This window comes from Cadophora gregata (assembly GCF_030347475.1).
Source record: "Cadophora gregata isolate MNR1 chromosome Unknown scaffold_18, whole genome shotgun sequence".
NCBI classification, from domain to species: domain Eukaryota; kingdom Fungi; phylum Ascomycota; class Leotiomycetes; order Helotiales; family Ploettnerulaceae; genus Cadophora; species Cadophora gregata.
This window is the reverse complement of record NW_026695941.1, coordinates 854,651-879,647: the sequence shown is the minus strand read 5'-3', so window position 1 is coordinate 879,647 and position 24,997 is coordinate 854,651. Positions and strand designations below refer to the sequence as shown.

The 24,997-nt window shown below is 48.8% G+C and overlaps 8 protein-coding genes across 8 annotated transcripts; 4 read left to right on the top strand and 4 right to left on the bottom strand.

The window, feature by feature from the left end:
• Positions 1-56: 56 nt before the first annotated feature.
• Positions 57-860, bottom strand: DAM1 (DASH complex subunit dam1; the record flags this gene model as incomplete). The annotated part of the gene is made up of 4 exons (XM_058500161.1): positions 57-261; positions 313-370; positions 417-468; positions 522-860. 4 exons carry the CDS (start codon positions 858-860, stop codon positions 57-59), a joined length of 654 nt encoding a protein of 217 aa, XP_058349996.1.
• A 742-nt stretch (positions 861-1,602) lies between these two features.
• Positions 1,603-3,623, top strand: ONS95_006688 (uncharacterized protein; the record flags this gene model as incomplete). The annotated part of the gene is made up of 4 exons (XM_058500160.1): positions 1,603-2,793; positions 2,843-2,884; positions 2,936-3,035; positions 3,083-3,623. 4 exons carry the CDS (start codon positions 1,603-1,605, stop codon positions 3,580-3,582), a joined length of 1,833 nt encoding a protein of 610 aa, XP_058349995.1. The 3' UTR covers positions 3,583-3,623.
• A 233-nt stretch (positions 3,624-3,856) lies between these two features.
• Positions 3,857-4,547, bottom strand: HNT1 (Adenosine 5'-monophosphoramidase; the record flags this gene model as incomplete). The annotated part of the gene is made up of 6 exons (XM_058500159.1): positions 3,857-3,964; positions 4,019-4,033; positions 4,098-4,190; positions 4,255-4,323; positions 4,374-4,456; positions 4,514-4,547. The coding sequence occupies 6 exons, from the start codon at positions 4,545-4,547 to the stop codon at positions 3,857-3,859; spliced, it is 402 nt and encodes a 133-aa protein (XP_058349994.1).
• Positions 4,548-4,582: 35 nt separating this feature from the next.
• Positions 4,583-8,770, top strand: ONS95_006686 (uncharacterized protein). Its single transcript, XM_058500158.1, has 3 exons — positions 4,583-4,835; positions 4,900-5,880; positions 5,937-8,770. The coding sequence occupies exons 2-3, from the start codon at positions 4,949-4,951 to the stop codon at positions 7,090-7,092; spliced, it is 2,088 nt and encodes a 695-aa protein (XP_058349992.1). The 5' UTR covers positions 4,583-4,835; positions 4,900-4,948; the 3' UTR covers positions 7,093-8,770.
• Positions 7,282-8,003, bottom strand: ONS95_006685 (uncharacterized protein; the record flags this gene model as incomplete). Its single annotated transcript, XM_058500157.1, has 3 exons — positions 7,282-7,573; positions 7,650-7,865; positions 7,927-8,003. 3 exons carry the CDS (start codon positions 8,001-8,003, stop codon positions 7,282-7,284), a joined length of 585 nt encoding a protein of 194 aa, XP_058349993.1.
• A 491-nt stretch (positions 8,771-9,261) lies between the features above and the next one.
• GAS1_1 (1,3-beta-glucanosyltransferase gas1) lies at positions 9,262-11,012 on the bottom strand (the record flags this gene model as incomplete). The annotated part of the gene is made up of 3 exons (XM_058500156.1): positions 9,262-9,965; positions 10,034-10,856; positions 10,908-11,012. The coding sequence occupies 3 exons, from the start codon at positions 11,010-11,012 to the stop codon at positions 9,262-9,264; spliced, it is 1,632 nt and encodes a 543-aa protein (XP_058349991.1).
• A 4,024-nt stretch (positions 11,013-15,036) lies between these two features.
• Positions 15,037-20,982, top strand: FKS1 (1,3-beta-D-glucan synthase; the record flags this gene model as incomplete). The annotated part of the gene is made up of 3 exons (XM_058500155.1): positions 15,037-15,230; positions 15,282-20,603; positions 20,655-20,982. The coding sequence occupies 3 exons, from the start codon at positions 15,037-15,039 to the stop codon at positions 20,980-20,982; spliced, it is 5,844 nt and encodes a 1,947-aa protein (XP_058349990.1).
• Positions 20,983-21,624: 642 nt separating this feature from the next.
• LCB1 (serine palmitoyltransferase component) lies at positions 21,625-23,386 on the top strand (the record flags this gene model as incomplete). The annotated part of the gene is made up of 5 exons (XM_058500154.1): positions 21,625-21,855; positions 21,905-22,005; positions 22,059-22,569; positions 22,622-23,113; positions 23,162-23,386. 5 exons carry the CDS (start codon positions 21,625-21,627, stop codon positions 23,384-23,386), a joined length of 1,560 nt encoding a protein of 519 aa, XP_058349989.1.
• Between the last annotated feature and the right edge of the window lie 1,611 nt (positions 23,387-24,997).

Genomic DNA, 24,997 nt, shown 5'->3' with positions numbered 1-24,997 from the left:
AATAGCTCGAGGTCTACAGTGGGTATCTCTGCTGTAACTCCCAGACATGAGCATCTTTACTGCTTCGCACTACGACCTTTCGCAGCTCTTGCAAGACCACTACCACGGGTACCACGCAATCCACCACGGGCCGCCCCTCCTCTTCCTGCAGGTGCTGCTCCTCCTCGACTACCACCGACTCTTGACGCTGGAGCGGGAGTTGAGAATTTAGAGGCTATTTTGGACGACGGAGGGTTTTCGACGAATGAGGTATCGGTTGTTCTGGAAAGAATGAGCCAGAGCCATGGAGAAAATTCAATGAAGGTGGCTTACAAGAAAGTTGTCTCTCCGTCAATCTCTCCGTGAAATCTATCCGAACCTATTGAGCGTCCTAGGAGATTTAGCGCATATCAGTGTTGTGCTTCTATAGACCCTACCTAACTTTTCCTCTTGTTCTCGCGCTCTTCGGAATGAATCTGGAATCGGTGCCTGTGAACAAATCAGTGCTCAGCCTGGTCCGCTTCCTATGTCCTTGTATTCACCTCTGGGAAATCAACGCAGAAAGCATTCATGTTCAACCCATACAAGAATGACGAGAAATTATTATTGAACCGACTCAAGCTTTCTTGTAGAAGGGCCAAATGCATAAAGTTCGCGTCTAAATCCGCGAGGCTGTCATTCAGTTCCGCAAAGGATGGCTCGAAAGTTTCGAGTGGGAAATCCGATACGCCTCGTAAGCTAGTTTTCCCAGATTCGCGGATAGAGGATCTAGACGAGGGTCGTAGAGGGGTTGTTGGACGCGAGAGAGGCTTGCGGGTACCAGAAGTTGATCTTTTCACACTGCTTCCAGCCTCTGTCTGAGGTGTTCTCGAAGACATCATGGACAATGAACTGTCGTTGTCAGGCCCGCGGACGTGTTGGAAGATCTCTTGCAAACTTGAATGTGCCGAGATCAGTAGCTTGGAGAGAGCTTTGCCTTCCACAGTGGTATCTTAGTGCATTTGCGGCGAATTGTGTTGTTGTTGCGCTTCTTGTACAATTTGCTCATCGCAGTTTGTTGTTGAAGGGGCACGCGCCGGGACCGTGAAAACATTGAACCACTACTCCGTACTGCTTCCTAAATTTGCCTAGGTACCTACCTACCTTAATGGAAGCAGCCCCTCGGAACGGATCCAGCTCCACAAGCAACTGAATTGGACATTTTGTTTCTGGTACTGTCTCAAGCATAGAGGCCACTGGGCTACTATAGAACGAGAGCGAGATACTGTTGTCGCCGTTAGAATACTGCTGGCTGCGCAGATCACGGGGCATTTCGAAATTACCTATAGTAAACCTGGGATGGGCGCACCTCTGTGACCCCTCCACAAGTGGACGAGGTGTATTTGCCAAGACTTATAATTACCTACAAAGTAGCGGCAGGCTCGGATGAGAGGGGCACTTCCAGGCGTGCTTTTACAGCAAAAGCAGACCCATCAGTATACTCAAGTTGTTCCAGTCCAGTCGTCCCCAATCCTCGCATCCTGTTTGTTCACATCGAATTCTGAGGTCGGCCCTACGTGGCTTACATGTATCTTGCATCTACACCCCACCTTCACCGCAAAGATATTTCTATCCGCTTCGTCCATGAACAAGCAAGCAGCCATTCAACTGTTGAAACCAGCCTTGTTGCGCAGGCCTAGAATTCACAAGATCAGAGTCTCCGCTTGGTTCTCTAACAACCACAACGAACCTCGGAAACCGTTACAAACCCTTATCCACCTTAAGAGTCCAAAGCCGAAGTTGCACGCATCATCGCATTGCGGCGCAAGACCACCACTCTCTACCCGCTTTCTCACGACCCAGCCACACCGACATTTTCTTGGAGGAGCCCTCAGTAATCCGTCCTGCTCTGTCACGAACTCTTTGAACTGCAGCTTCGCCTCTTCAGCTGCAACTATTTTCATTTGCACCGGAGCGGTCTTCTTCGCCCTGTATTGCGGTAACAGTGGACAGTCCAGAGACGAAGAGGGAACAGCAAAGACATTACCAAGATCAAAAGATAGCAAAGAAACCCAAATCGCAGATATGACTGGAGAATCACTTCCTGGTCGACCGGGAACGCTCACCGCAGAACAGGAAGAATCGCTAAAGCAGTTCTGGACTGCAGTACTTCAAGTATTCGGCTTGCTGGAGAAAGACGTGAACGATGCATCTAGTGATAATGGCAGAGCTCGATCAGATACCTCCGACTCAACAAAGCCGAAGAAGAAGAGAATGTCACTGTTTAGGAAGAAGGATGATGAGGCTGCCTCGAAATCACCGACCTCGAAGTCACACGCTGCACAACCTGAGGACGATAAATATGGGCAGACGAAGGAGTTTCACGATGCTTTGGCAAATATGTCCCCAGAATCACTTCGAGCCACTTTCTGGAGCATGGTGAAACACGATCATCCAGACGCGTTGCTCCTGAGGTTTTTGAGGGCCAGAAAATGGGATGTTGACAAGGCATTGGTAATGATGGTTTCAACTATGCGATGGAGGTCAACAGAAGTACATGTAGATGATGATATCATGAAAAATGGAGAGCTTGGCTCTCTCAATGACGCAAACAGCAGTGATCCGGCAAAGAAGAAGTTCGGGCACGACTTTCTTGCTCAGATGCGCTTAGGGAAGAGCTTCCTGCACGGGCTGGATAAGGCAGGAAGACCAATGTGCTTTGTAAGGGTACGGTTACATAGGCAAGGTGAACAGAGTGAGGAGAGTCTTGAAAGATACACAGTCTTCGTAATAGAGTCTGCTCGAATGATCTTGTCTCCTCCTGTTGATACAGCTGTGAGTTATGTGCGTATTGTTTGAGATGAACGGGCTGACGTGGACTCAGTGTGTTGTATTTGATATGACGGGATTTTCCATGGCAAATATGGTAGGTTTGTGAGATTTTACGGAATTTGAAATGAGACTGATCTCGATGCAGGATTACGCGCCGGTCAAGTTCATGATCAAGTGCTTCGAGGCAAACTACCCAGAATCCCTAGGTGTAGTCCTGGTTCACAAAGCTCCGTGGATCTTCCAGGGTTTGTTTGCATCGCTTGTTATGGAAACTTAATACTGACCGATTTAGGAATCTGGAAGATTATCAGAGGCTGGCTAGATCCTGTAGTAGCTAGCAAGGTTCAATTCACCAACAACAACGATGAAATGGAACAATTCGTCCCAAAGTCCCAAATTATTAAGGAACTGGGCGGAGAGGAAGACTGGGAATACCATTACCCAGAGCCTTTGCCTGGGGAGAATGACTTGATGAAGGACACCGCTACTAGAGACAGGTTGCTTCAAGAAAGGGAGGTTCTTGTCAATGACTATGAGAAGGCCACCCTGGATTGGATCAATGGAAGTAGGGACATGGAAGCTGTGAAGACAAGACGACACGAGCTGGCCAATAGCTTAAGAGATGACTACTGGCGCCTGGACCCGTACGTTCGTGCTAGGTCCATCTACGACCGTGTCGGCTTGATACAGAAAGGCGGCAAGTTACAGTTCTACCCTAGCAAAGAGGCAATTGCTACATCCCTGGGGAATGGGACAAAGGATGCTGAGACTTCCTCCGAAGATGTGGACTAGAATCCCAACCCGCGACCGATCTTGAAATGATGAAGCAGATAAACTCGGATTTGTATGATAATAATGTGGTAGTGACAATGACTTTTTTTAGGATAGACGCAGTACTGACGAAGAAGTCTAGAGCCCAAAAATAAAAGGCTCACATCTCACATAACAAACGCGCTCACACTGCTATTTGACTGTCCCGAGAGCCTCTCCTGATATTATCCTCGAAACTGGCAACCCTCATGTAACGCAGTAACTTCTCCCGGACCTTGTCCCCCTTCAAAATACACTACATCTTCGATTTTATATCCGCAAAAAGCTCCTTCAGTTTGTCCATGTCAGTCTTCTGCTGAGGCCATCCAATCGACATCCCTTCTTCGTTATTTGGCTTTGGAATCTGCCCGAGGAGTCAGCAATTGAAATTTGTCAAGCATGTAGCAGTAAGGCTTACCATGTGAAAATGTACCTAAAACCAAGAGCGTAATTGATCAGCAATCCATACGTCCGACTGAACCACGCGAAACGCTTACATGATCAACCTCCTGATGTGCAATCCGACCGTTATTTTGTAATACATTGTAGTTTTCTGCTCCCGTAGCTTTAACCAACTTCTTTACAACTGGCTTTAACGAGTATCGTCAGCGAATGCTCCAATAAGTCTACCAGAGCCCTGTGCGATTCCCGTACCAGGATCTCGGACAGTTGATCATCAGGGATATCAAGCAGTTTTACGCCATGAAACTTCGGAATGACAAGCTGCCTATGACTTAGCTATCTTAGACTTGTATACATTACGATGACTGTACGGCATGACCTCTGCTTAGAGGGTTGATATCGAGGAAAGCTAGGACTTTGTCGGACTCGAAGAGCTTAAAGCAGGGTATGTCGCCTGTTGATAGAATTTCGTCAGCTTGTGGTTTGGCAGGTGTTCTGGGGGTATTGGAACCTTTGATTATCTTGCAGAAGATGCAGGCTGCCATTGCTGCTTTCATATGATTCCCTTCAAGTTTGTATCCTTTGGGTTGATTGGGGAGCACAGGGAGAGAGGTGATGGCGGGGTAATTGCTGAGCTCGCTCGGCAATATCTCGGGATTTCCGCTATACACACGTGATGATACACCCTTCGTTGTTTACCTACATAGAAGGTATTTATTGACAGCATAGCTTACAATACGTTGCTCCAACTGTGTTTCTTCAGTTCTGGCCTGAGATAACCAGATCTGTCGTGATTCAGTCCTGAAATGGATATCTTGGGCAAGTTCATCGTTGTAGGTTTGTTTATGTTGGGGTTATTGTTGTCGAGCCAACGCATCTGACAAACGTCTCAACAAGGTCCTTGCCAGCTTTTGATATACTCGTGATCACAACATCAAAGACAACAATGGCAAAAGTATTGGAGGATAGCGACGATGAGTTCCCAGATCTTGCGGAAATCATACATCGCAAGGTCGCATCTGGAAAACCTGCACCGTCAGGATCCTGTCTCGCCAAAAAAGCCAAAACAGCGGACGATTCATTCGCCGCCCCAGCGAACGATAGGCCTACTCGGGGCAGGACTGGGGACTCTAGAACCAACTCGAAGAAGGGAGAGGGCACCGAAACTGCACAGTCGAGGCCTAGGAAACGTATTTTAAATCAGACCACTGATAATACACTGTTACGTCCGCTGGCCAATTCCACTCCAAACAGAAGTAGATCCCATGGCATGGGAACGTCACCAGCAAAGACTGAAGTACAAAAACAAAAATTGTCCAGGCATCAACCATCAAATGGGTTTTCTTATGATAGATTACAACAAGACGCCGGCAGCGAGTATGACGTTGAAAGCCAACCTGGCGGATTGCCCAAGGCTGTGAAGAGGACAGCTCGAAATCCCAAAGCAGCCAAATATATGGTTATCGCTTTCGAATCGGACGAGGAGGACTACCAAGGGACTTCTGGAGTTTCAGACTTCATTGTCGGTGACAGCTCTTTTCTAGACGAGAAATCGGCCGTAGAAGCATCCCCCCCAAGACCTGCCAGAAAACTGGTGCAGGGAAGAGGGCGGCCGATCAAATCCGGAAGTTCTGATTCTGAGGATCTCGGGTGTCGTATGAACAAGCTGAACGTCGACGACGATGTTTTCCCAGATTCCAAGAAGGCTACACGAGACTTAGAGGACTTCGTAGAGAATCGAGGTGTTTTGGAGCCTTCAACAGGGGCATTGAACAGTAACAGTGAAGGTACCTATTCAAAGAGACCAAAAGCAAGCAAGACCATCCCGGAGTCCGACTTATTGACCTCTGACGAAGAAGATCCCTTCATACTCAGCTAGTAAGTCTCTAGGGTCTAGTTTATTGATGATCTCTCATTTTTAACGTCTCATCCAGTTCACCTTCCGAGAACAAGATCAGAAATGGAGCTAAAGAAACCCAATTTGTAACACCGCCTGGAAGCCCAGATTTAAAGCCCAACCGACTGCAATCTCCAAGGAAGCAATTCCCTCGCATCCCATCAACTCCTCACAGACCGAGTATGGATGAGTTCTGGCAACAGGACGTGGTGAATGATTGGAATGACGAGTATTCACCTCAAAAGAACTCAGCTCGTAAGTCAAAGGCTAGTGAAGATGCCAGACGAGCAGGATCACCCAAGAAGAGGCCTGTCAAGCAAGGTGGAGCAGCAAGGGAAGCCAAGAAAGCATTCTCGCAATCAAAAAATTCACTCGCTGAATCCTTTCTGATGGAGCTGGACACCAAGATCACCAACGGAGAAATATCCAAGCTATCTGCTTCGACCGGAGGTGTCAAGATCATCTGGAGCAAGAAGCTCAACACAACTGCTGGCCGCGCAAATTGGAAACGAGAAACCATCAAGTCATCAGCAAGTGCCTCTGACGGGAAAACAACATATCGACATCACGCGGCTATCGAGTTGGCAGAGAAAGTCATCGATGACGAGGAACGCCTCTTGAATGTTATAGCTCACGAGTTCTGCCACCTTGCGAACTTCATGGTCAGTAACATTAAGACGAATCCTCACGGCAAGGAATTCAAAGCATGGGCAGCAAAGTGCTCTCGACACTTTGTAGACAGGGGCATCGAGGTAACGACAAGACATAATTATGCCATCGACTACAAGTACATTTGGGAGTGTCAGAGTTGCGGTACGGAGTTCAAACGCCACAGCAGAAGCATCGATCCGACGAGACACCAGTGTGGGAGCTGCAAAAGCAAGCTGGTGCAGACAAAACCTTTGCCACGGGCTAATACCGGGACGGCGAAGTTCAGCGAGTATCAGCTCTTCATGAAGGAGAACATGAGGAGACTCAAAGAAGAAAATCCTCAGAGTCCACAGAAGGACATCATGGGACTGGTGGGGAAGGAATATCAGCTGTACAAAGCTGCGAAACTTGGCGGCGGCGGAGGAGAGACTACGAAGTCTATCAGCGTCGATGAGGTCACGGAGAGCCAAGGGGGAATTCCAAGTGACGATGTCGGAGCTGTCGTTAGAAAGCTTGACTTTCTGGATTTGACAAGTCCGTGAACAGAAGATATATGGCGCGCCAGGAGAGTCATCATTATTCCAGCCGATCTTACTACCCATTGAACTGCCATTCCCATTGTCATAACCGCCGAAACATGAAATCAACTCGCTCTGGACGTCATCGAGTGAAAAATAGCAAAAATCGTAATAGCCACGCAGCCGTTGACTCATAGGTCACAACTACTATCCCTAAACTTCTTTGAAAAGACCCCAATCCTTGATCTTAAATGTCTCCCAAATCTTCGCCGCATACTCTACCGCATTCTCAATCAGCTTTCCCTGCTTGCCCATCTGCATATCGATTTCCTCTTCCGTGTACTCGCCCTTGATATGCGGGACATTGATTGTAACAAGCACATCTGTCGATTCTTGCTCCAATCTGATGAGTGTGAGAACAATGGCGGTGAAATCCGGGCTCTTAGAACCAGGTTTCGGAGGCGGTGTTTGTGTGGCGATGAGTGTATAGGCTGGAATTCCTTCTCTGAAGATGAAAAAATCAGTGGACCCCACGTGACGAGGCTGTGCTTGATAATCGATCTCCAAGGGAAAAGACTCACGGGAGTTTAGAGAATTGTGTGTTACTCGTATTCCAGACTTTGACAGTATCATCGTCGGAGTCTACGATATCTTCTAGGTGCGTGGTTAAGGCTGCACCGTCAACAGCTGGTCCTGTGCCTGGCAGGCCCACGCGTTCCGTGATGTCGAAGATGATACTTGTGAAGCCATCTTTGTCGAGGTAGACCTCCTGATGATCTGGGACTTGACGGATCGTGCTGTGCTTGTTTGTTAGTGTTTACCCCTTCGGATATGAGGACGTCATGAAACCCTGCATACCTGACGTCGGCGAAGCTGGCCGGTATATCCACGATGAGAGCTCCTCCGAAGAGTGGCGTGCTGGAAAAGGTGGTCATCTCTGCTTCCTTCTCATCGATTTTGCTTGTCTTTCTGGGAGCTCGGGGCGCGGAACTGCTCTGCTCTGCGTTTGAACAAGATTGAATGACTTTGTCGGGCTCTGGAGGCGTTCTTGTCTTGTGTGCCTGAATCCGCTGGCCAACGACGATGATCCTCCCAGCTGCTTGCCAACTCAGCCTTGCACAAACTGGTACGAGTAGAATGAAAGAGCCGACGGTAATTGGTCGGAAACAAGGCTACAACCGCGGCCTGCCCCCAGGGCCCATCTCCCGTACTCAGTACCTAGGAGTGTGTATGGGTGAGCGAGAGCAGTGGGAGTTCTGAGCGGTGCCTCGCTTGAAACTGGCAGTATCTCGGCCCAGAGAAAATTCGGACAAAAAAAGATCGAAATTCCTTCAGATAAGTCGGAACCCGGACGGAAAGGTGGACTAATAAGAGACAAAAAGTGATCATCTGGATAGCCAGAATTTGGGTTTCAAAGATTGGTGGAATGGAGTATTTTGGGCATGAGCCACGGTCATCTCTGGTAAAAGGCAAGAAATGAATTCTGAACTAGCTTGTCCCACTCCAGGCATTAAAATTGATTATTTGGGTAGATATACAGCACAATGCACTTCCCACAAGTTCCTCTTGATACGCAATCAATGACCTCGATGCAGAATATAGATTGCCGCGACTGATTCTAGACAGATTCTACATTTATTGAGGCGTGTTGATGTTTTGTTTTTAAGGTATCATAGTTTCTGTCTAATTCTCATGGACAACTGGTTCCTTGAATTTCTTATATTACGTACGATATCTCTCTCAAATCCCTCCCACCTGGTAACAGCAGCCAGCGTGCGCCAAGCACCTTTCACTTATCACTGCAGTTGGAAGTTTGGCATATTGATGGTGCGAGCTTGGGAAAATTTTGAGTTGAATGTCATGGACCCCAAAGAATCCGAAGAGGAGAGAACAACAGTGCGTGCGACGTGGCAAGCAATACCCATTGTCCCCACTGTGAGTCGATATAGCAAGGACTGTGAAGTTCTGTCTCAATGTTGTGTTGTCCTGAAGCTAGCTGCCATCATGACGTACAGTTTCAACTCTATTCCACCTGAAAACCCTATTCTACGACGAGGATATTTGAGCAGGTCAAGATGAGAAGTAAGGAAAAGAATACAATGTGGCGACTTGAAGACGATTCGTCGCAGTGCCAATATCTAACTAAAAACCGCTGATGCAAGTCATACAAAGCAGAGAGGAAATGGGATGGGTCTACAGCAGAACCATGCCAGCACCCGCCATTCCAGCAACAAAGATGTAAATTCCCATCTGCAAAAAGCCGATATTGAATCGAGGGATTATTGTTGCACCTGCCGCGCTTTTAGTCGTTGTTGACCAGGATCCAGACGAGCTACCTGTCGAGCCAGTTCCCGTGGGGGCTGTTGTGACAGTGCCAGTTCCAGCACTCCCTGCCTGTGAAATAAGACCCTTGCACTTAGTGCTGGTAGATCCAGTCTGTACCTTGGCATTCCCGCCGAAAGCGCAGGCTGTTGATGCTTTCTTTTGGCTCTGATAGTACTGGTCAAAAGCAAATGACAGCTTTTGGTACCCGGTGCACATGGAGTATGCACCATAAATACCTGTGGTAGCATTTGCGGTAATTCCGTTGCATGAAGTTTCATCCAAGCCACAGACGGTACTGAACAGCTCCGCGGTCTTGTTTCCCGACAGTCCAGTGTTCGCAACACATGATAGCGACGATACCATGCAGTTACAGAGGTCTGCGTTGGCAATTGGAGGAAGAGCGTCGGAAGCAGCCCAGTCAGTTCCAACAGTTGGGCAAGATTGAGCAGCAGTGTTTGTGACGACATAATTGGCCAAAGGTGTGTTGCTGGGGGTGATCCTGGCCAGTTGGCTAGACAGAGCAGCAAAATCGGGCAATTTGGAGACAGTGCTGCCCGAGACGGAAACGAGCCCTGACGGCTTGTCAGCTACGCTGACCAAGATAGATGTACACAAATAAAACGCTTGAGCTCTCACTTACCATAATCGTTAGCTTCCTGGAAGTACATATACATGATTCCACCTGACCAGACACTGGTCATGTTCTTGCCATAGATTGCCCCAACTTCGGTGAATTTACGGGGTTGGACAGTGTTGCAACCATACTCAGCGAAGAAGGCGGGAACAGAGTAGTTCTTGAACTCGAGAGTTCTCTGATCATAGCCGGATTCCGTAAATGATGAATCGCCGCACCACGAGTAAATATTGTAGCCCCAAAAGTCAATAGCCTCATCAACATCGCCGCAGTTGAAATAGTGAGCAAGATCAATACGAATAGCAGGATCATCATTTGTAGCATAGCCTACACCAATTTTTCGGTAGTTCTTGGTCTTGATGTACGCCTTCATGTCCCGGACAGCGGCCTTAACAAAAGCACTAGCGTTGGTATTGTTGACCTCATTCGATACCTCGTTACCAGCAAAGAACCCCAGAACATTTGTGTAATTGGCGACGGCGTCAATGACACCAGCGTAACTGGCGAACAATTCAGTTGTCCAGGTGGGATCGTTCCGGTTGATAGAGAATGAAGGGTTCGAGAGATCCTGGATGAGGTAGATACCAGCATCTTGTAGCAAGCCCATGCAGACCGAGTGATCCAAAGAAGCATTGATGGCGTACACACGAATAACATTGGTGCCAAGTTGTTGGAGTAAGGGTATATCACGTCTACACCCAGCTTCATCCGCCAATGGGTCGGTAAATGTGGATGAGCCGGAAGTTGTCCCGTTCGACGAAACATCTTGCTGATAGGCGATACCCCGAATGAAGAACTCTGTACCGTTTTCGTAGAAAAAATGGGATCCCTTAATTGACGTTAGCAAGTACTTGGCATATTGGCTTGGTGATCTATTTACCTTGATAACGATAGGTGGGAGATCTGCTGCTGCAACGGATGTAGCTAGGAAAGCAGCACCGCCAAGCGCAGCTGTAGCGATGGAAGCGACTCCGGAGATCTTCATATTTGCTGAAGAATGGTTATTCAAAAGATAATTCTTATCACGATGCGACGCCGTGATGTGCCGTGGAGTGCAATATGCTCAACACGAGCGGCAGCAGAAATCGGCGGCGTCTCCAATGCAAATGCGTTCGTGCCTGCCAAACGCCGATTCAACAACAAGGAGGGAACGAGAGATGCTCTGAGCGCAGAACAATGAGTGTCGAGACTGACCAGTCGGGCTACAGCTGTGAGGAATAAATACCTGCAGCAAAATAGTATTCTATGGCCGGAAGAGAAAAATTAACGACAGATGGACTGGGCAGGACAGTGTTGCGGAGCAAAGAAGAAACAAGAGTTGACCAAGAGATGGACAAGAGTCCTGGCAGAGTGTGACAGGAGGCCGGAGCTGGTTTCGCATTTCTACTGTAGGGGCGCTGGCTCACTGGGTCGCGCGTCGGTCTCTGACACGCCATGGCTTGCTCCACTCACGGGACGCAAGATGAGGATTTACGGCGGCCTGGCTGGACAGCGCTTCGAGTTGACGTGTTTCTAGCTCGTAGTTGCGAGTTGCTCGTTCTGCTAGCCGGAAGGTCGCGATACTTGTATTCCATCATACAGTATCAGAGTTTTCGTCTCACCATACCTATGCTCCATCCCAAAACATTAAAGTTCAGAACGACGCTGCACTTGCCGCAGCGTGCCTGAGTGACAACCTACCTTACCGGCGCAAGATCCCGCCACCGCATGTTTACAAGTTACGCTAAAATCAATCGAGGGCCAATTGCGATCACTTCAGGCAGTTTACTGCAGCTTTCATGAGATTCGGTGAACTCCCCAGAGAACAGTGCTGACGTGGAGCTCGAATAGTGGAAACGGATTGGCATCTCGGGGCCGGCAACACAGCAAACACACGAAGTCAACTGCTAGAAGATGACACAGACAGTTCGAGGTTGGAACACGGTGCACATACGGAGGTAAGCCCTCACGACATGGGAATGTGGGCTGCTCAGGCGGGTACCGGGATGCCATGGTACGCAAGTACTGTACGATTTTGGAGCAGTCGTCAGGTCATTCCCAGAATCCCAGCTCAGTTCATCAGCCGAAGCAGGGTCAAGCTGATTTGTACCGCCTACCATCACGGGGTTTCATAACCTGGGTGCTCCAAAAATCTCCTTGGACGATAATGAGCCGTTGGGACAAATAGAACAGCGCACTTGAGCTAGAGATAGAGCCAGCTGATAGAAAGGTCCGAACCTCAGAAGAATCAACAGTCCGTCATCCGGTATCAGACTCGTCTCAAGAAGAGATTGCGGCTCGGCAGCTTCAACGTTGGTATTGCTATCTAACATCCTGAAATTCAATTTCGACCAGGCGAAAGATGCGGAAGGCCATCTCGGTCGTTTGGGCGGAGCATAGGAAAGAAGCTTGTCTGGCTGATCCCCAATAGATTCAATCGTTAACTGCTCGTGAGCATCGCAAGCGACGCACCCTCCGCGGTGCCTATTGGGACGTTCTTGATCTTTGTTTACCAGAGACCACGGACCACAGACCACAGCGACGATTGTTGCGGAGCTACTAGGGCTCGAGAGGAAATAATGTTAGAATGATAGGGGTCTGGTTGACCAAGAATGGAGTAATTTTCGTTGGACGATCCACTATCGCAAGTTTCCATGCTTCGGGAATCGGGTGGTGGCGAAATCTATTTTAGGCCATTTAGACAGGTACCGTTACGAGGATGTCCGAGGATATGTGGAGCGGCGCACAGCCAAGGATCCGCACGAGGACGTCATGATTCTAGCCCGTTGTAAATTTACGAGGACTGCTCAAGAAAGTTGATCCTCGACTGCTTAATCCTAATCTGCTATTGACATAACGCGATTTTGAACACGACAAGCTTGTCCAGACGGTCATGTAGACGCGACGAATCAATTTTCTGCTGAGGTGCTTGTCGAGTCACGGTTAGCAAGCCAACAGCCAGAGAGGCCCTCTCCGGTCAAGCTGCATAAGGTATTCATGTCGTAAATAGAGCTTTTGTCATGTCCGAGCTGTTCTCTTGGGGCACCAAGCTGTGCCCACTCTACAACGCGGTAGCTAACTCCTATCATGATTTCTCGGGGCAGCGTATTTGCTTGTTAGTGCTAGTCTGTGGATTCAAAGTCCTCTCGAATTAAATACACTCTTCGACTACTTGGATGTGTGAAGGCTGGAAGGCACTGAAGGGGCAGGGAATGCTAAGAAGCGAAAAAACTAGCCACTGGTTTTTGGTAGTAGTTTTAGATCGGTAGCAGGAGCGAGCGGTGGGTCCCCACCATACCATACAGCACTAGAAGGATGGATGGAAGCTCAAGACATAAATGAGCTTTGATTAACCCTTGGATCGTTTGACAGGTGAATGTGGCATTGCTGTAGGTTGAATCATCGAGATTGATAGGTTAAAATGTATGAGATCTTATTTCACTTGACGGTTGAAGCCCAGTTGGTGAGGCGGCGAATGGCAATACCAAAGTTTCAGGAACGCTCGGAAATTGGAAGTCTGGCAGGGGTAAATAAATTTACAAGGAACTCCCAGAGGCTGGATAGGATACCAATTAACAGCAGCGATAACCATAAGGAGAGCCCTAGCCACAACGCGCGATCGCCAATCGCCGTTGGCGGCGGACGGCGCACGCACGGATAGGGAGAACAGGATGGGCGGCCACTTTTCTGCGCAAAACATGGCTGACGAGAGTACCTTGAGCGGGCATGAGATGTGTATCTTCTCCATCTGATGGGTGAATCACTACAGTAGGAAGCAGCAGAAGGCACGGGAGAGAGTTACTTGCTGTACAGTGCAGCACCGGAGTGGAGAAGTCACAACGAAAGTGGGGTCATCAGCCCCCTACCTATATTCTAGGTACCAGTAGACTGAAGTGCCCACCTCACCTTCTGGAGGCAGATTTACCGTAGAAGGTTGGCAGGAAAGAAAAGGTACTGGAGTACGGAGTAGTAGGTAGTCTGTATCGTCGCAAAACGCAGCAGCCCCTAGGTGGCCCCCCCTGTCCCAGCCTTCGCAGCGAACCCCTGGGCCCAATTGTGTCCAATCAGAAAGCCTGCCTTCCTCATTCCAGGGGCGCCAGTCCAGGTTCACGACCTAAAACTAGCTTGCCTGATTGCCTGCCCGCTGCTGCGGTGCTGTCTCTGCCCTGGCTCGCCTGGCCTGGGTCTGCATCGCTCCGCTTCGCTTCGCTGCTGCAACTGATGTGTGCCAGCCTCCAGCCTGAGCCTGCAAAGCCTGTAAGGCCTGTCCGGAAGGAATCCTAGCTATCTCGCCGCCCCCCTTCCCTCCTTCTCCCTCCCTTCCCTTCCCGCTCCCCTTCTCGCTCCCCTTCTCCCCTTCTCCCCTTCTCCCCTTCTCCCTCTTCGAATCCAAACCACCTTTCTTCTTCCTCCACAAAACATTTTCTGCAACATCTCGGACAACAACGGTCCCGGTGTTGCTCCTCTGTTCTGTTTGTGCCTCATCTTCTCTACACTCGTTCTCTGGTGCGCCATTGTCGTTGCCATTGCCGACCGACCTTTTAGCGTCTTCACTCGTTTCCCACTTGGAAGGCTCAACTGCCTCACCATCACCAAACCGGGCTCTGCACATCGCCCAACCAACCACCCGACGCCAAAACCAAGGCAGACGAAAACAGGACAGGACAGGACAGGCCTCAGCATCCTTCACCCTTCTCTCTTGTTTCTTGTCTTCACTACACTTCACCCTCACCGATAAGGGAGGGCATCACAGCGCGTTCTTTTCTGCCAGCTGCAATTTATTGTATCATCGATCGCACTGTTCTTTCAGACCTTCTGTTGCCAACAAGTCGCCCACGATCGTTCCATCTTCCATCTCCGTTCGTCCACCCAGCTTCGAACCTATCACAGAATTGTACATTCTTCCAATGGGCATTTGATTGTACGTTTGTGAGGCCTACCCCTGAAATCTCCATTCCTCAAATGGCTCTGGGCCACGATCATTAGCTAACCATACAACTATACGCAGGCAATACTTCAGTGAAGCAATCATGTCGGGACATCCGCCGCAGCAGCCTGCTGGGCAGCCGGGTCACTATGATGACGGCTACGGCCACCATCAACAGGGAAACACTGATTCGTACTATCAAGATGACCAACAATACTACGATCACAATGGAGGCCAGTATGCAGATCAGGGCAGCGGAGGACAGCACCAAGGAGGCGATGGATATTACGACGAGTCGTGAGTGCAAAATTTTCAGAGCTGTCGATACAAAAGCTGATTTCTTCTTAGGGGCTACTACAATGCCGATGCCAACAACCCGTACCAGCAAGAGGGAGGCTATTATGAGGGTAACGATCGTGGAGGTCAATACCAGGATGAGTATTATAACGACCAATACTACGACCAAGGAGCACCCGGTGCTAGGCAGCATCCTCACGGTCAAGGACAACCGAGACGTCGAGGGGACTCTGAAGAGGATTCGGAGACATTCAGTGATTTCACAATGAGGTCGGACATGGCTCGGGCTGCCGACATGGACTACTATGGCCGAGGAGACGAGCGATACAACAGCTATAACGAAAGCCAGATGGGAGGCAATGGTTACCGGCCACCTTCATCGCAAATTTCTTATGGTGGTAACAGATCGTCTGGGGCATCAACGCCAAATTACGGCATGGACTACAACAATGTTCTCCCAGCCGGCCAGCGCTCCCGCGAGCCATACCCAGCCTGGACTTCCGATGCTCAAATACCTCTGTCGAAGGAGGAGGTAGAAGACATTTTCCTGGATCTCACGGCCAAGTTCGGTTTCCAGCGTGACAGCATGCGAAACATGTACGATCATCTAATGACGCTCCTCGACTCTCGGGCGTCTCGAATGACCCCGAACCAAGCGCTCCTTTCTCTCCATGCCGATTACATTGGAGGTGATAATGCCAATTACCGAAAATGGTATTTCGCCGCTCACCTCGATCTGGATGACGCAGTCGGATTTGCCAATATGAAATTAGGGAAGGCCAATCGCAGAACACGCAAGGCTAGACGAGCTGCGAAGAAGAAGCAAGGGATGGACCCGCAGAATGAAGCCCAGACTCTCGAACAACTTGAGGGCGATAACAGTCTTGAAGCAGCCGAGTACAGATGGAAAACTCGCATGAACCGAATGTCTCAACATGACCGCGTCCGACAAGTCGCCCTCTATCTTCTATGCTGGGGGGAGGCAAACCAAGTCCGGTTTATGCCCGAATGTCTCTGCTTCATCTTCAAGTGTGCAGATGATTATCTCAATTCACCAGCATGCCAGAACTTGGTAGAGCCTGTCGATGAGTTTACTTATCTCAACAACGTTATCACCCCATTGTACCAATACTGCCGTGACCAAGGCTACGAGATTCAGGATGGCAAGTACGTCCGCCGTGAGAGAGACCATAACAGAATCATCGGCTACGACGATTGCAACCAACTGTTCTGGTATCCCGAAGGCATTGAGCTCATCGTCATGGAGGATAAGTCCCGAATTGTTGACCTTCCGCCCCCGGAACGATTCTTGAAGCTCAAGGATGTGAACTGGAACAAGGTGTTTTTCAAGACCTACAAGGAGACTCGGTCATGGTTCCACATGTTGGTCAACTTCAACCGCATCTGGGTCATCCACATTTCGTCCTTCTGGTTTTTCACTGCAAAAAACTCGCCAACTCTTCTCGTCAAGAACTACGAGCAAGAGCGAAACAACCAGCCCCCGGGATCTGCGCAATGGTCTGCTGCTGCTTTAGGTGGTGCTGTCGCGTGCTTGATAATGATCTCTGCCACTATTGCTGAATGGACCTACGTCCCGCGTAGATGGGCCGGAGCACAGCATCTTACCAAGAGATTGTTGTTCCTCATCGTCATGTTCGCTCTGAACGCCGGTCCTAGTGTTTACATCTTCGCCTTCCCGGATAAGCAAAAAGACAAGCTCTCGTTGATTCTTGGCATCGTCCAATTCTTCATCGCCATTGCTTCGTTCTTCTTCTTCGCCGTCATGCCATTGGGTGGATTGTTTGGCAGTTATTTGACGAAGAATTCCCGACAGTATGTCGCGAGTCAAACGTTCACTGCCAGCTACCCCCGTCTTGTGGGCAACGAGATGTGGATGTCTTATGGTCTTTGGCTATGCGTCTTTGTGGCGAAACTTGTAGAGTCCTACTTCTTTCTGACCCTGTCCTTCCGTGATCCTATCAGATACCTGTCAACCATGAAGCTCAGCAGCTGTCAAGGAGACCGGATTCTCAAGACATATCTCTGCGAGTACCAGCCGAAGATTCTGTTGGCCTTGATGTTCATCACCGACCTGTGTCTCTTCTTTCTCGACACTTTCTTGTGGTATATCATTCTGAACACGGTTTACTCAGTTGCTCGATCTTTCTACCTTGGCGTTTCTATATGGACGCCTTGGAGAAACATATTTTCTCGACTGCCAAAGCGTATCTATTCCAAGGTTCTCGCTACGACCGACATGGAGATCAAGTACAAGCCAAAGGTTCTGATCTCTCAGATCTGGAACGCTATCGTTATTTCCATGTACCGTGAGCACCTTCTCGCCATCGATCATGTCCAAAAGCTACTTTACCACCAAGTTCCGTCTGAGCAGGAGGGAAAGCGTACGCTACGAGCTCCGACGTTTTTTGTGTCTCAAGAAGATCATTCTTTCAAGACAGAATTCTTCCCCAGCCAGAGCGAGGCTGAGCGCCGCATCTCGTTCTTCGCCCAATCTCTTTCGACCCCAATTCCGGAACCCCTTCCAGTGGACAATATGCCAACATTTACCGTTCTGATTCCCCATTACAGTGAGAAGATTCTGCTCTCCCTTCGCGAGATCATTCGTGAAGATGAGCCGTACTCTCGTGTCACACTTCTCGAATATCTCAAGCAGCTTCACCCCCACGAGTGGGACTGCTTTGTCAAGGACACCAAGATTCTCGCTGATGAGACGTCTCAATTCAATGGTGACTACGAGAAGAGCGAGAAGGATACAGCCAAGAGCAAGATTGATGATCTTCCATTCTACTGTATTGGTTTCAAGTCAGCCGCGCCAGAATACACTCTCCGTACCCGTATTTGGGCATCTTTACGCTCGCAAACCCTCTACCGTACCATATCTGGATTCATGAACTACAGTCGTGCTATCAAACTGCTCTACCGTGTTGAAAATCCAGAAGTCGTTCAGATGTTTGGTGGTAACTCTGACAAACTCGAGCGCGAGCTGGAGCGCATGGCACGTCGCAAGTTCAAGCTCATTGTGTCCATGCAACGTTATGCCAAGTTCAAGAAGGAGGAGATGGAGAACACTGAATTCTTGCTCCGTGCCTACCCTGATCTTCAGATTGCGTATCTGGACGAGGAGGCTCCGTTGGTCGAAGGCGAGGAGCCTCGTCTCTACTCCGCTCTGATTGATGGCCACTCTGAAATCATGGAAAATGGTATGCGTCGCCCCAAATTTCGTGTCCAATTATCTGGAAACCCAATTCTTGGTGATGGAAAATCAGACAATCAGAACCACGCCATCATCTTCTATCGTGGAGAATACATCCAGCTCATCGATGCCAATCAAGATAACTACCTCGAGGAGTGTCTCAAGATAAGAAGTGTTTTGGCGGAATTTGAAGAAATGACCACTGAAAACGTCTCGCCCTACACGCCTGGTGTTGAGAACCCAAAGACCGACCCTGTTGCTATCCTCGGAGCACGTGAGTACATTTTCTCTGAAAACATCGGTATCCTGGGAGATGTTGCCGCTGGAAAAGAACAAACATTCGGTACTCTGTTTGCTCGTACGTTGGCTACTATTGGAGGGAAATTGCATTATGGACATCCTGATTTCTTGAACGGAATCTTCATGACTACTCGAGGAGGTGTGTCGAAGGCTCAAAAGGGTCTTCATCTGAACGAGGATATCTACGCTGGTATGACTGCTCTCCTGAGAGGTGGTCGTATTAAGCATTGTGAGTACTACCAATGCGGCAAAGGTCGTGATCTCGGGTTTGGATCCATCTTGAACTTCACGACTAAAATTGGAACCGGTATGGGTGAGCAGATGCTCTCGCGCGAGTACTACTACTTGGGCACTCAACTGCCGCTTGACCGATTTTTGTCCTTCTACTATGCTCATCCCGGCTTTCATTTGAACAACATGTTCATCATGTTGTCTGTCCAGATGTTCATGATTGTATTGATCAACCTCGGAGCTCTCCGCAACCAGACCATTCTCTGCCACTACGATGTCAATCGCCCAATCACCGATCCTCTGTTCCCTACCGGTTGCGCGAACCTCACTCCAATTTTAGATTGGGTGTACCGTTGTATTATCTCCATTTTCATCGTCTTCTTCATCTCCTTCGTGCCCCTTGTGGTCCAGGAGTTGACAGAACGTGGATTCTGGCGTGCTGCGACTCGTCTCGGCAAGCAGTTCTGCTCTTTGTCACCCTTCTTCGAGGTCTTTGTTTGCCAGATCTACGCCAACGCAGTACAGCAAGATCTGTCTTTCGGAGGTGCTAGATACATTGGTACCGGTCGTGGTTTTGCAACAGCACGTATTCCGTTCGGTGTCCTGTTCTCTCGATTCGCTGGCCCTGCAATCTATCTTGGCGCTCGATCGTTGATGATGCTACTGTTCGCTACTCTCACAATTTGGCAACCAGCTTTGATATACTTCTGGGTCACTCTCCTTGCCATGTGCGCGTCTCCATTCATCTATAATCCTCATCAATTCGCCTGGAACGACTTCTTCATCGACTACCGCGACTTCTTGAGATGGCTTTCGCGCGGAAACTCCCGCTCGCATTCCTCTTCTTGGATCGCGTACTGCCGCTTGACTCGTACCAGAATCACTGGATACAAGCGCAAGGCTTTAGGAGACCCTTCTTCGAAGATGTCTGGCGATGTACCACGAGTACCATTCACCAATTTATTCTTTGGCGAAATAATTGGGCCATTGCTCATAGTTGCTGTGACACTAATTCCATACATCTTCATCAATTCTCAGGTCGGTGTTAACCAAGAAGATGGTCGCAATCCCGACGCCACGCTGTATGCAACCAATTCTCTCATTCGAGTTGCTATTGTCGCCTTCGCACCGATCGCCATCAATGCGGGTGTCCTCGCCGCCATGTTTGGTATGGCTTGTTGTATGGGTCCGGTACTTAGCATGTGCTGCAAGAAGTTCGGTACAGTTCTTGCCGCTATAGCCCACGGTACAGCAGTTGTCATGCTACTGGTTTTCTTCGAGGTCATGTTCTTCCTGGAGGGATTCGTCTTCGCAAAAGCCTTGCTGGGAATGATTGCCGCCACTGCCATTCAGCGTTTCATCTACAAGCTTATCATTTCTTTGGCTCTGACAAGAGAATTCAAGTCCGACACGTCCAACATCGCCTTCTGGACTGGAAAATGGTACTCCATGGGATGGCACTCGGTCTCTCAACCAGCCAGAGAATTCCTGTGCAAAATCACCGAGCTTGGCATGTTCGCTGGTGATTTCGTTCTTGGCCATGTCCTTCTCTTCATCATGTTGCCTGTCCTTGCTATCCCCCAGATTGACAAGGCACACTCTGTGATGTTGTTCTGGCTCCGACCAAGGTATGTTCTTCCGTTCTTTCGTTTGACCAATCATGATCTAACAAATTTCAGTCGTCAAATTAGGCCACCAATCTATTCAATGAAGCAATCAAAGCTCAGAAAGAGACGTGTTTGGAGATATGCCGTTCTCTATTTCCTCATGCTTGTCATTGCCCTTGCTTTGCTTGTTGGGCCGATTGTTGCAGGATCCATGATTCTTGACAACACGAAATCCATTTTCGCGAAGCCGGCAGATACGATGTATCTTTTCCAGCCAACCGGTCTTAACAACAACGATACAAGAAACGACACCGAGACTGGAACTGGTAAGGCTGGTGGTGCCTCTGCCTCGGCCACCGCATCCTCCACCGGTGGCAATGCAAGAATCAGACTGTTCTAGAGGAGATGCATGTATAAATGGAATGCCAGGCTGTATAGTAAATAGGTTGACACAGGGTGTATTTCACGACTTTGGGTGCAATCGATAGTCGTGGTGGTGTTTTCCAGTAATTGCTTTTGGTGTTTGCATGGTAACGGCATAGACATATTTTCCTTTTCTCCGCACTTGCCTTGCAAGAACGACGACATTGTGTGCAACGGCACGCATGGCTATGAAGTGGTCGCTGCTGGATGAATGGTTGCAGTTTATGCAGCAGGATCATAATACAGGCTCTTGATACAAATTGATGAGATCTACCTAGACACCCACATCAAATACCGTGAAGCAAGCATACAAATACATGTCGCCTTAATATTTGTATCTCCGCCATCGAAGACCTTTCTATCATTGTGAGACGTTTGACTATCGCTATATGGTCAATAGTGCTTCGCTCTTCGAATCGTCCTGTCAATCTGTCAAACTTTCCCGTTGTGAGGAGTTTTTGTCGTTGTCTAGCTGCACATGACCTTATCGGAGATTTTGGTCAGCGATTGCCGACATCTTGAGGTTTGAGCGCAAGCGTGATTGCGACTCAAGTCTGAACTCAAACACGAACGCAGCTTTGCATGTCCAATTTTTGCAACCAAATCCTCCATCGACAAGATGGAGTTCCAAGATGCTCAGAGATTCGTGGTTCGTTCGGTTAACGAGATCACCAGCACATTTCAAAAGGTCCCTGGCTCTGCCATGTTAATCCGGTACATCCAATCCAGCTACCAAGACGATCCTGTTCGCTCCGCCATTGAACTGATCTTGGTCATCTTCTTCATTCGATATCTCCTCTCACCTTCGTACGCAACGCATACTGGGAATTTTGTGAAGCTCACAGAAGAGGTAGTCGTACCGTGGCTATTTGGTTGGCCAAATGCTTACTAGACAGTAGGAGATTGACGACTTGGTGGACGAGTGGACACCAGAGCCCTTGGTAGCTCGGCAGACTTCATTCGAAGAAGCTGAAAGCGAAAAGCTTCCTATTATTGTTGGGTACGTGAGATCTGTAAGAAAAATAATCCACCGCCTCTCTGACTTGGAGATAGTGCCACGGGTCCACGAGTCAAGCTTTCCAGCGGCAGAACTGTAACAAACCTCGCGTCATACAACTTCTATAACTTTGTTGGGAATGAGCAGGTCAAGGAGAAGGCAATTCAAACCCTGCGGACATACGGTGTTGGGCCCTGCGGGCCTCCTCAATTCTATGGAACTCAAGATGTGCACATGAAGACGGAAGCCGACATTGCCTCTTGCTTGGGTACTGAAGGCTGTATTGTCTACGCTCAAGCTTTTTCAACAATATCAAGTGTCATTCCTGCGTTTTGTAAGAGAGGAGACATTATCGTTGCGGATCGTGCCGTCAACTATGCCATTCGAAAGGGCCTTCAAATCTGCAGAAGCACCATTCGATACTACGAACATAATAACATGGAGGATTTGGAGCGAGTGTTGCAAAAGGTCATTAAGGACCAAGCAAAGAAACCTTTGACCCGAAGATTTATTGTCACAGAGGGCTTGTCGGAAACAGTAGGGGATTGTGTTAATCTCCCCAAATTGGTATGAAGCCTTCGCTGGGTTTTATAGACTTGCGCTAATGACACACTCTCAGATTGAACTCAAGCTCAGATACAAGTTCCGGCTGATGCTTGACGAAACTTGGTCTTTTGGTGTACTCGGGAGAACCGGTCGGGGTCTTACGGAGGCGCAAAACGTGGATGCTTCGCAAGTTGATATGCTGGTCGGATCACTTGCTGGAGCGCTTTGTGCTGGCGGTGGATTCTGCGCTGGGTCTACCGATGTTGTCGAGCATCAGCGAATCTCAGCTGCGTCGTATACTTTCTCCGCCGCTTTGCCCGCCATGCTTGCTACTACCGCCAGCGAGACCCTCAATATGCTTCAGACGACACCCGAGATCCTTGCCCAGTGTCGAGAGAATATTAAAGCTATGCGTGCCCAGCTGGACCCTCGGAGTGACTGGGTGCATTGCACAAGCGCTCCTGAAAATCCGGTCATGTTGCTAGTTCTCAAACCGGATGTTGTGAACTCGAGGCGACTGACAATCGAGGAACAAGAGCGTGTACTTCAAGAATGTGTTGACGAGGTAAGCACCAGACTCCACGAGCTTGGAGGTTTGGCTAATATAACTTAGTCTCTTGCCAACGGGGTTCTGATCACTCGTCTCAAGAGTATGCCAGTCGGTCCAAGCAGTGGTAAGGATGAAGATTGGAAGCTCCAGCCAGCGCTCAAGGTTTGCATCACCACTGGCCTCACGAAGAAGGAGATTGAGAAGGCAGGAGTTACGATCAGGCATGCAATTACCAAGGTCTTGACCAAGAAAAGCAGCAGCAAGTTGGCTCTACCTGCTACTTCGTGATCCGCTATTGTTTAAAAAAAATACCATTCTGTGGTATCTTTGTACACTACTGGAATGACGGGCAGTCGGCAGGTTTATATAATGTGTAATGCGGTGCGGCTCAAAAATACGGTTACCATATCTTCGCTTTGCGTGTGTTCTCGTGGAAAATCCAAGTTTTTGCATACTGGGCTGGCTGCCCGCTGCCCATGATCTGCCACTTATACATGACTTGAAGCCCAGATCGGTGGCACTCGAAGTGCCCGAAGTTCCTTTATGTGCCCCATCCATACATACAGCTTCTCCTTTAATATACCGTGGGGCGTGGGCTTGCTTACTTGTCGGACTGCTGCTTCGACGCTTTGATGGACTATCGTGGCTGACGGCTTTGGTCTCTTCTTCATCATCCCCTCCATTTGATGGTGAGGTACAAACTGCTGAAAGTACCAGATTGAAACTCCTGGCTCGATAGATAGTAATATCAACACCACATATTATTCATGACCTGAGATATCTGAGGTTAGACCGTAAGTACCTGTTCCCCCCGGCCGCGGTGCTGTACGGTGGCAAAGCAGCAGCTTTTAATGGTTTAGAGTATGTGGCAGAGCGTGATAGAGATGTATCCAGTGACTCAAAGCATAATGTCTCAGAAAAGGTGCTTTTGATATCACACGTGATAACGACATGACACCGGAAGAAAGTCGACTCTATGGTGAAGTGCAAAGATAAGAGCGGTCCGTGAACGACGCTGTCAAGCAGATTGCATAAACATGAATATCCATGCAGTCATTATACGGCACTTTGATCGACGTTTCATGGAAGGAGATAGAAACAGCCATCTGATTGCCATCTGCGAAAGAAGGACAGAAAGCCAATTCACGACAAAGAAATGGGAACAAGCCACCACTGGACAAAACTATTGAATGCACCTAATTCACACTGCCTTGCGGTTCGGCTATGGCCTATTGCCAAGGGGAGGAAAGGCGCTCTATTCGGGCCCTTTTTGGCCCTGTATTATTTCAGCCGACTCGTTGAAGAATGGCTAGACAGGGTGACGGTGGGAATCTCGCTGAGAGATGATAGTCTGCTACGACTCATAAATGTCACTTGGCTTGTATGTTCTTTATTGATACATTTGCTGAGACAGACTATTGACTACCGCAGAAGTTGCTATGTTTTTTGTTTTCATTTTGGTCAACCATGGCTGAGTTTAGAGCCGTGAGGTCAGGACAGATAACAGACTCCCTGACAATCTGACAGTTTCCAAGAATGGAGTACTAGTAGCAGGTGAAGTCGCTACAACATTATGCTAATCAAAGCAAGCGGCAAGTAATCGCTGCAAAAGCTGACCTGGTATTCCGGTTCTCGATCATAGGAGAGCAGAACAAAGATTGCAGAGACGCACCCTCCAGCGATCTGCAGTCCTCAGGGATGAAGCACGGTAAGCAAAGCATGAATGATGGGAAGCAAGAACGAGCTGATGATCCAAATCCATTATGTCAGCCCAACGAATTGGTTGGGAACCTTCACATGCGAGACATGCTGACAGTGACGGTCTTACTACCAGAACGAGTAGGTTGCATTACAGTAGTAGCTGCATAGACAAGCGACAGAGATTTTCGCGTGCATTAA

What these genes read in the sequence shown, in the direction of transcription:
- ONS95_006686 (XM_058500158.1), top strand. Translation starts at nt 4,949, where the DNA reads ATGGCAAAAGTATTGGAGGATAGCGACGATGAGTTCCCAGATCTTGCG. An exon ending in GATCCCTTCATACTCAGCTA is followed by an intron (nt 5,881 to 5,936) that starts GTAAGTCTCTAG and finishes CGTCTCATCCAG; the next exon opens with TTCACCTTCCGAGAACAAGA.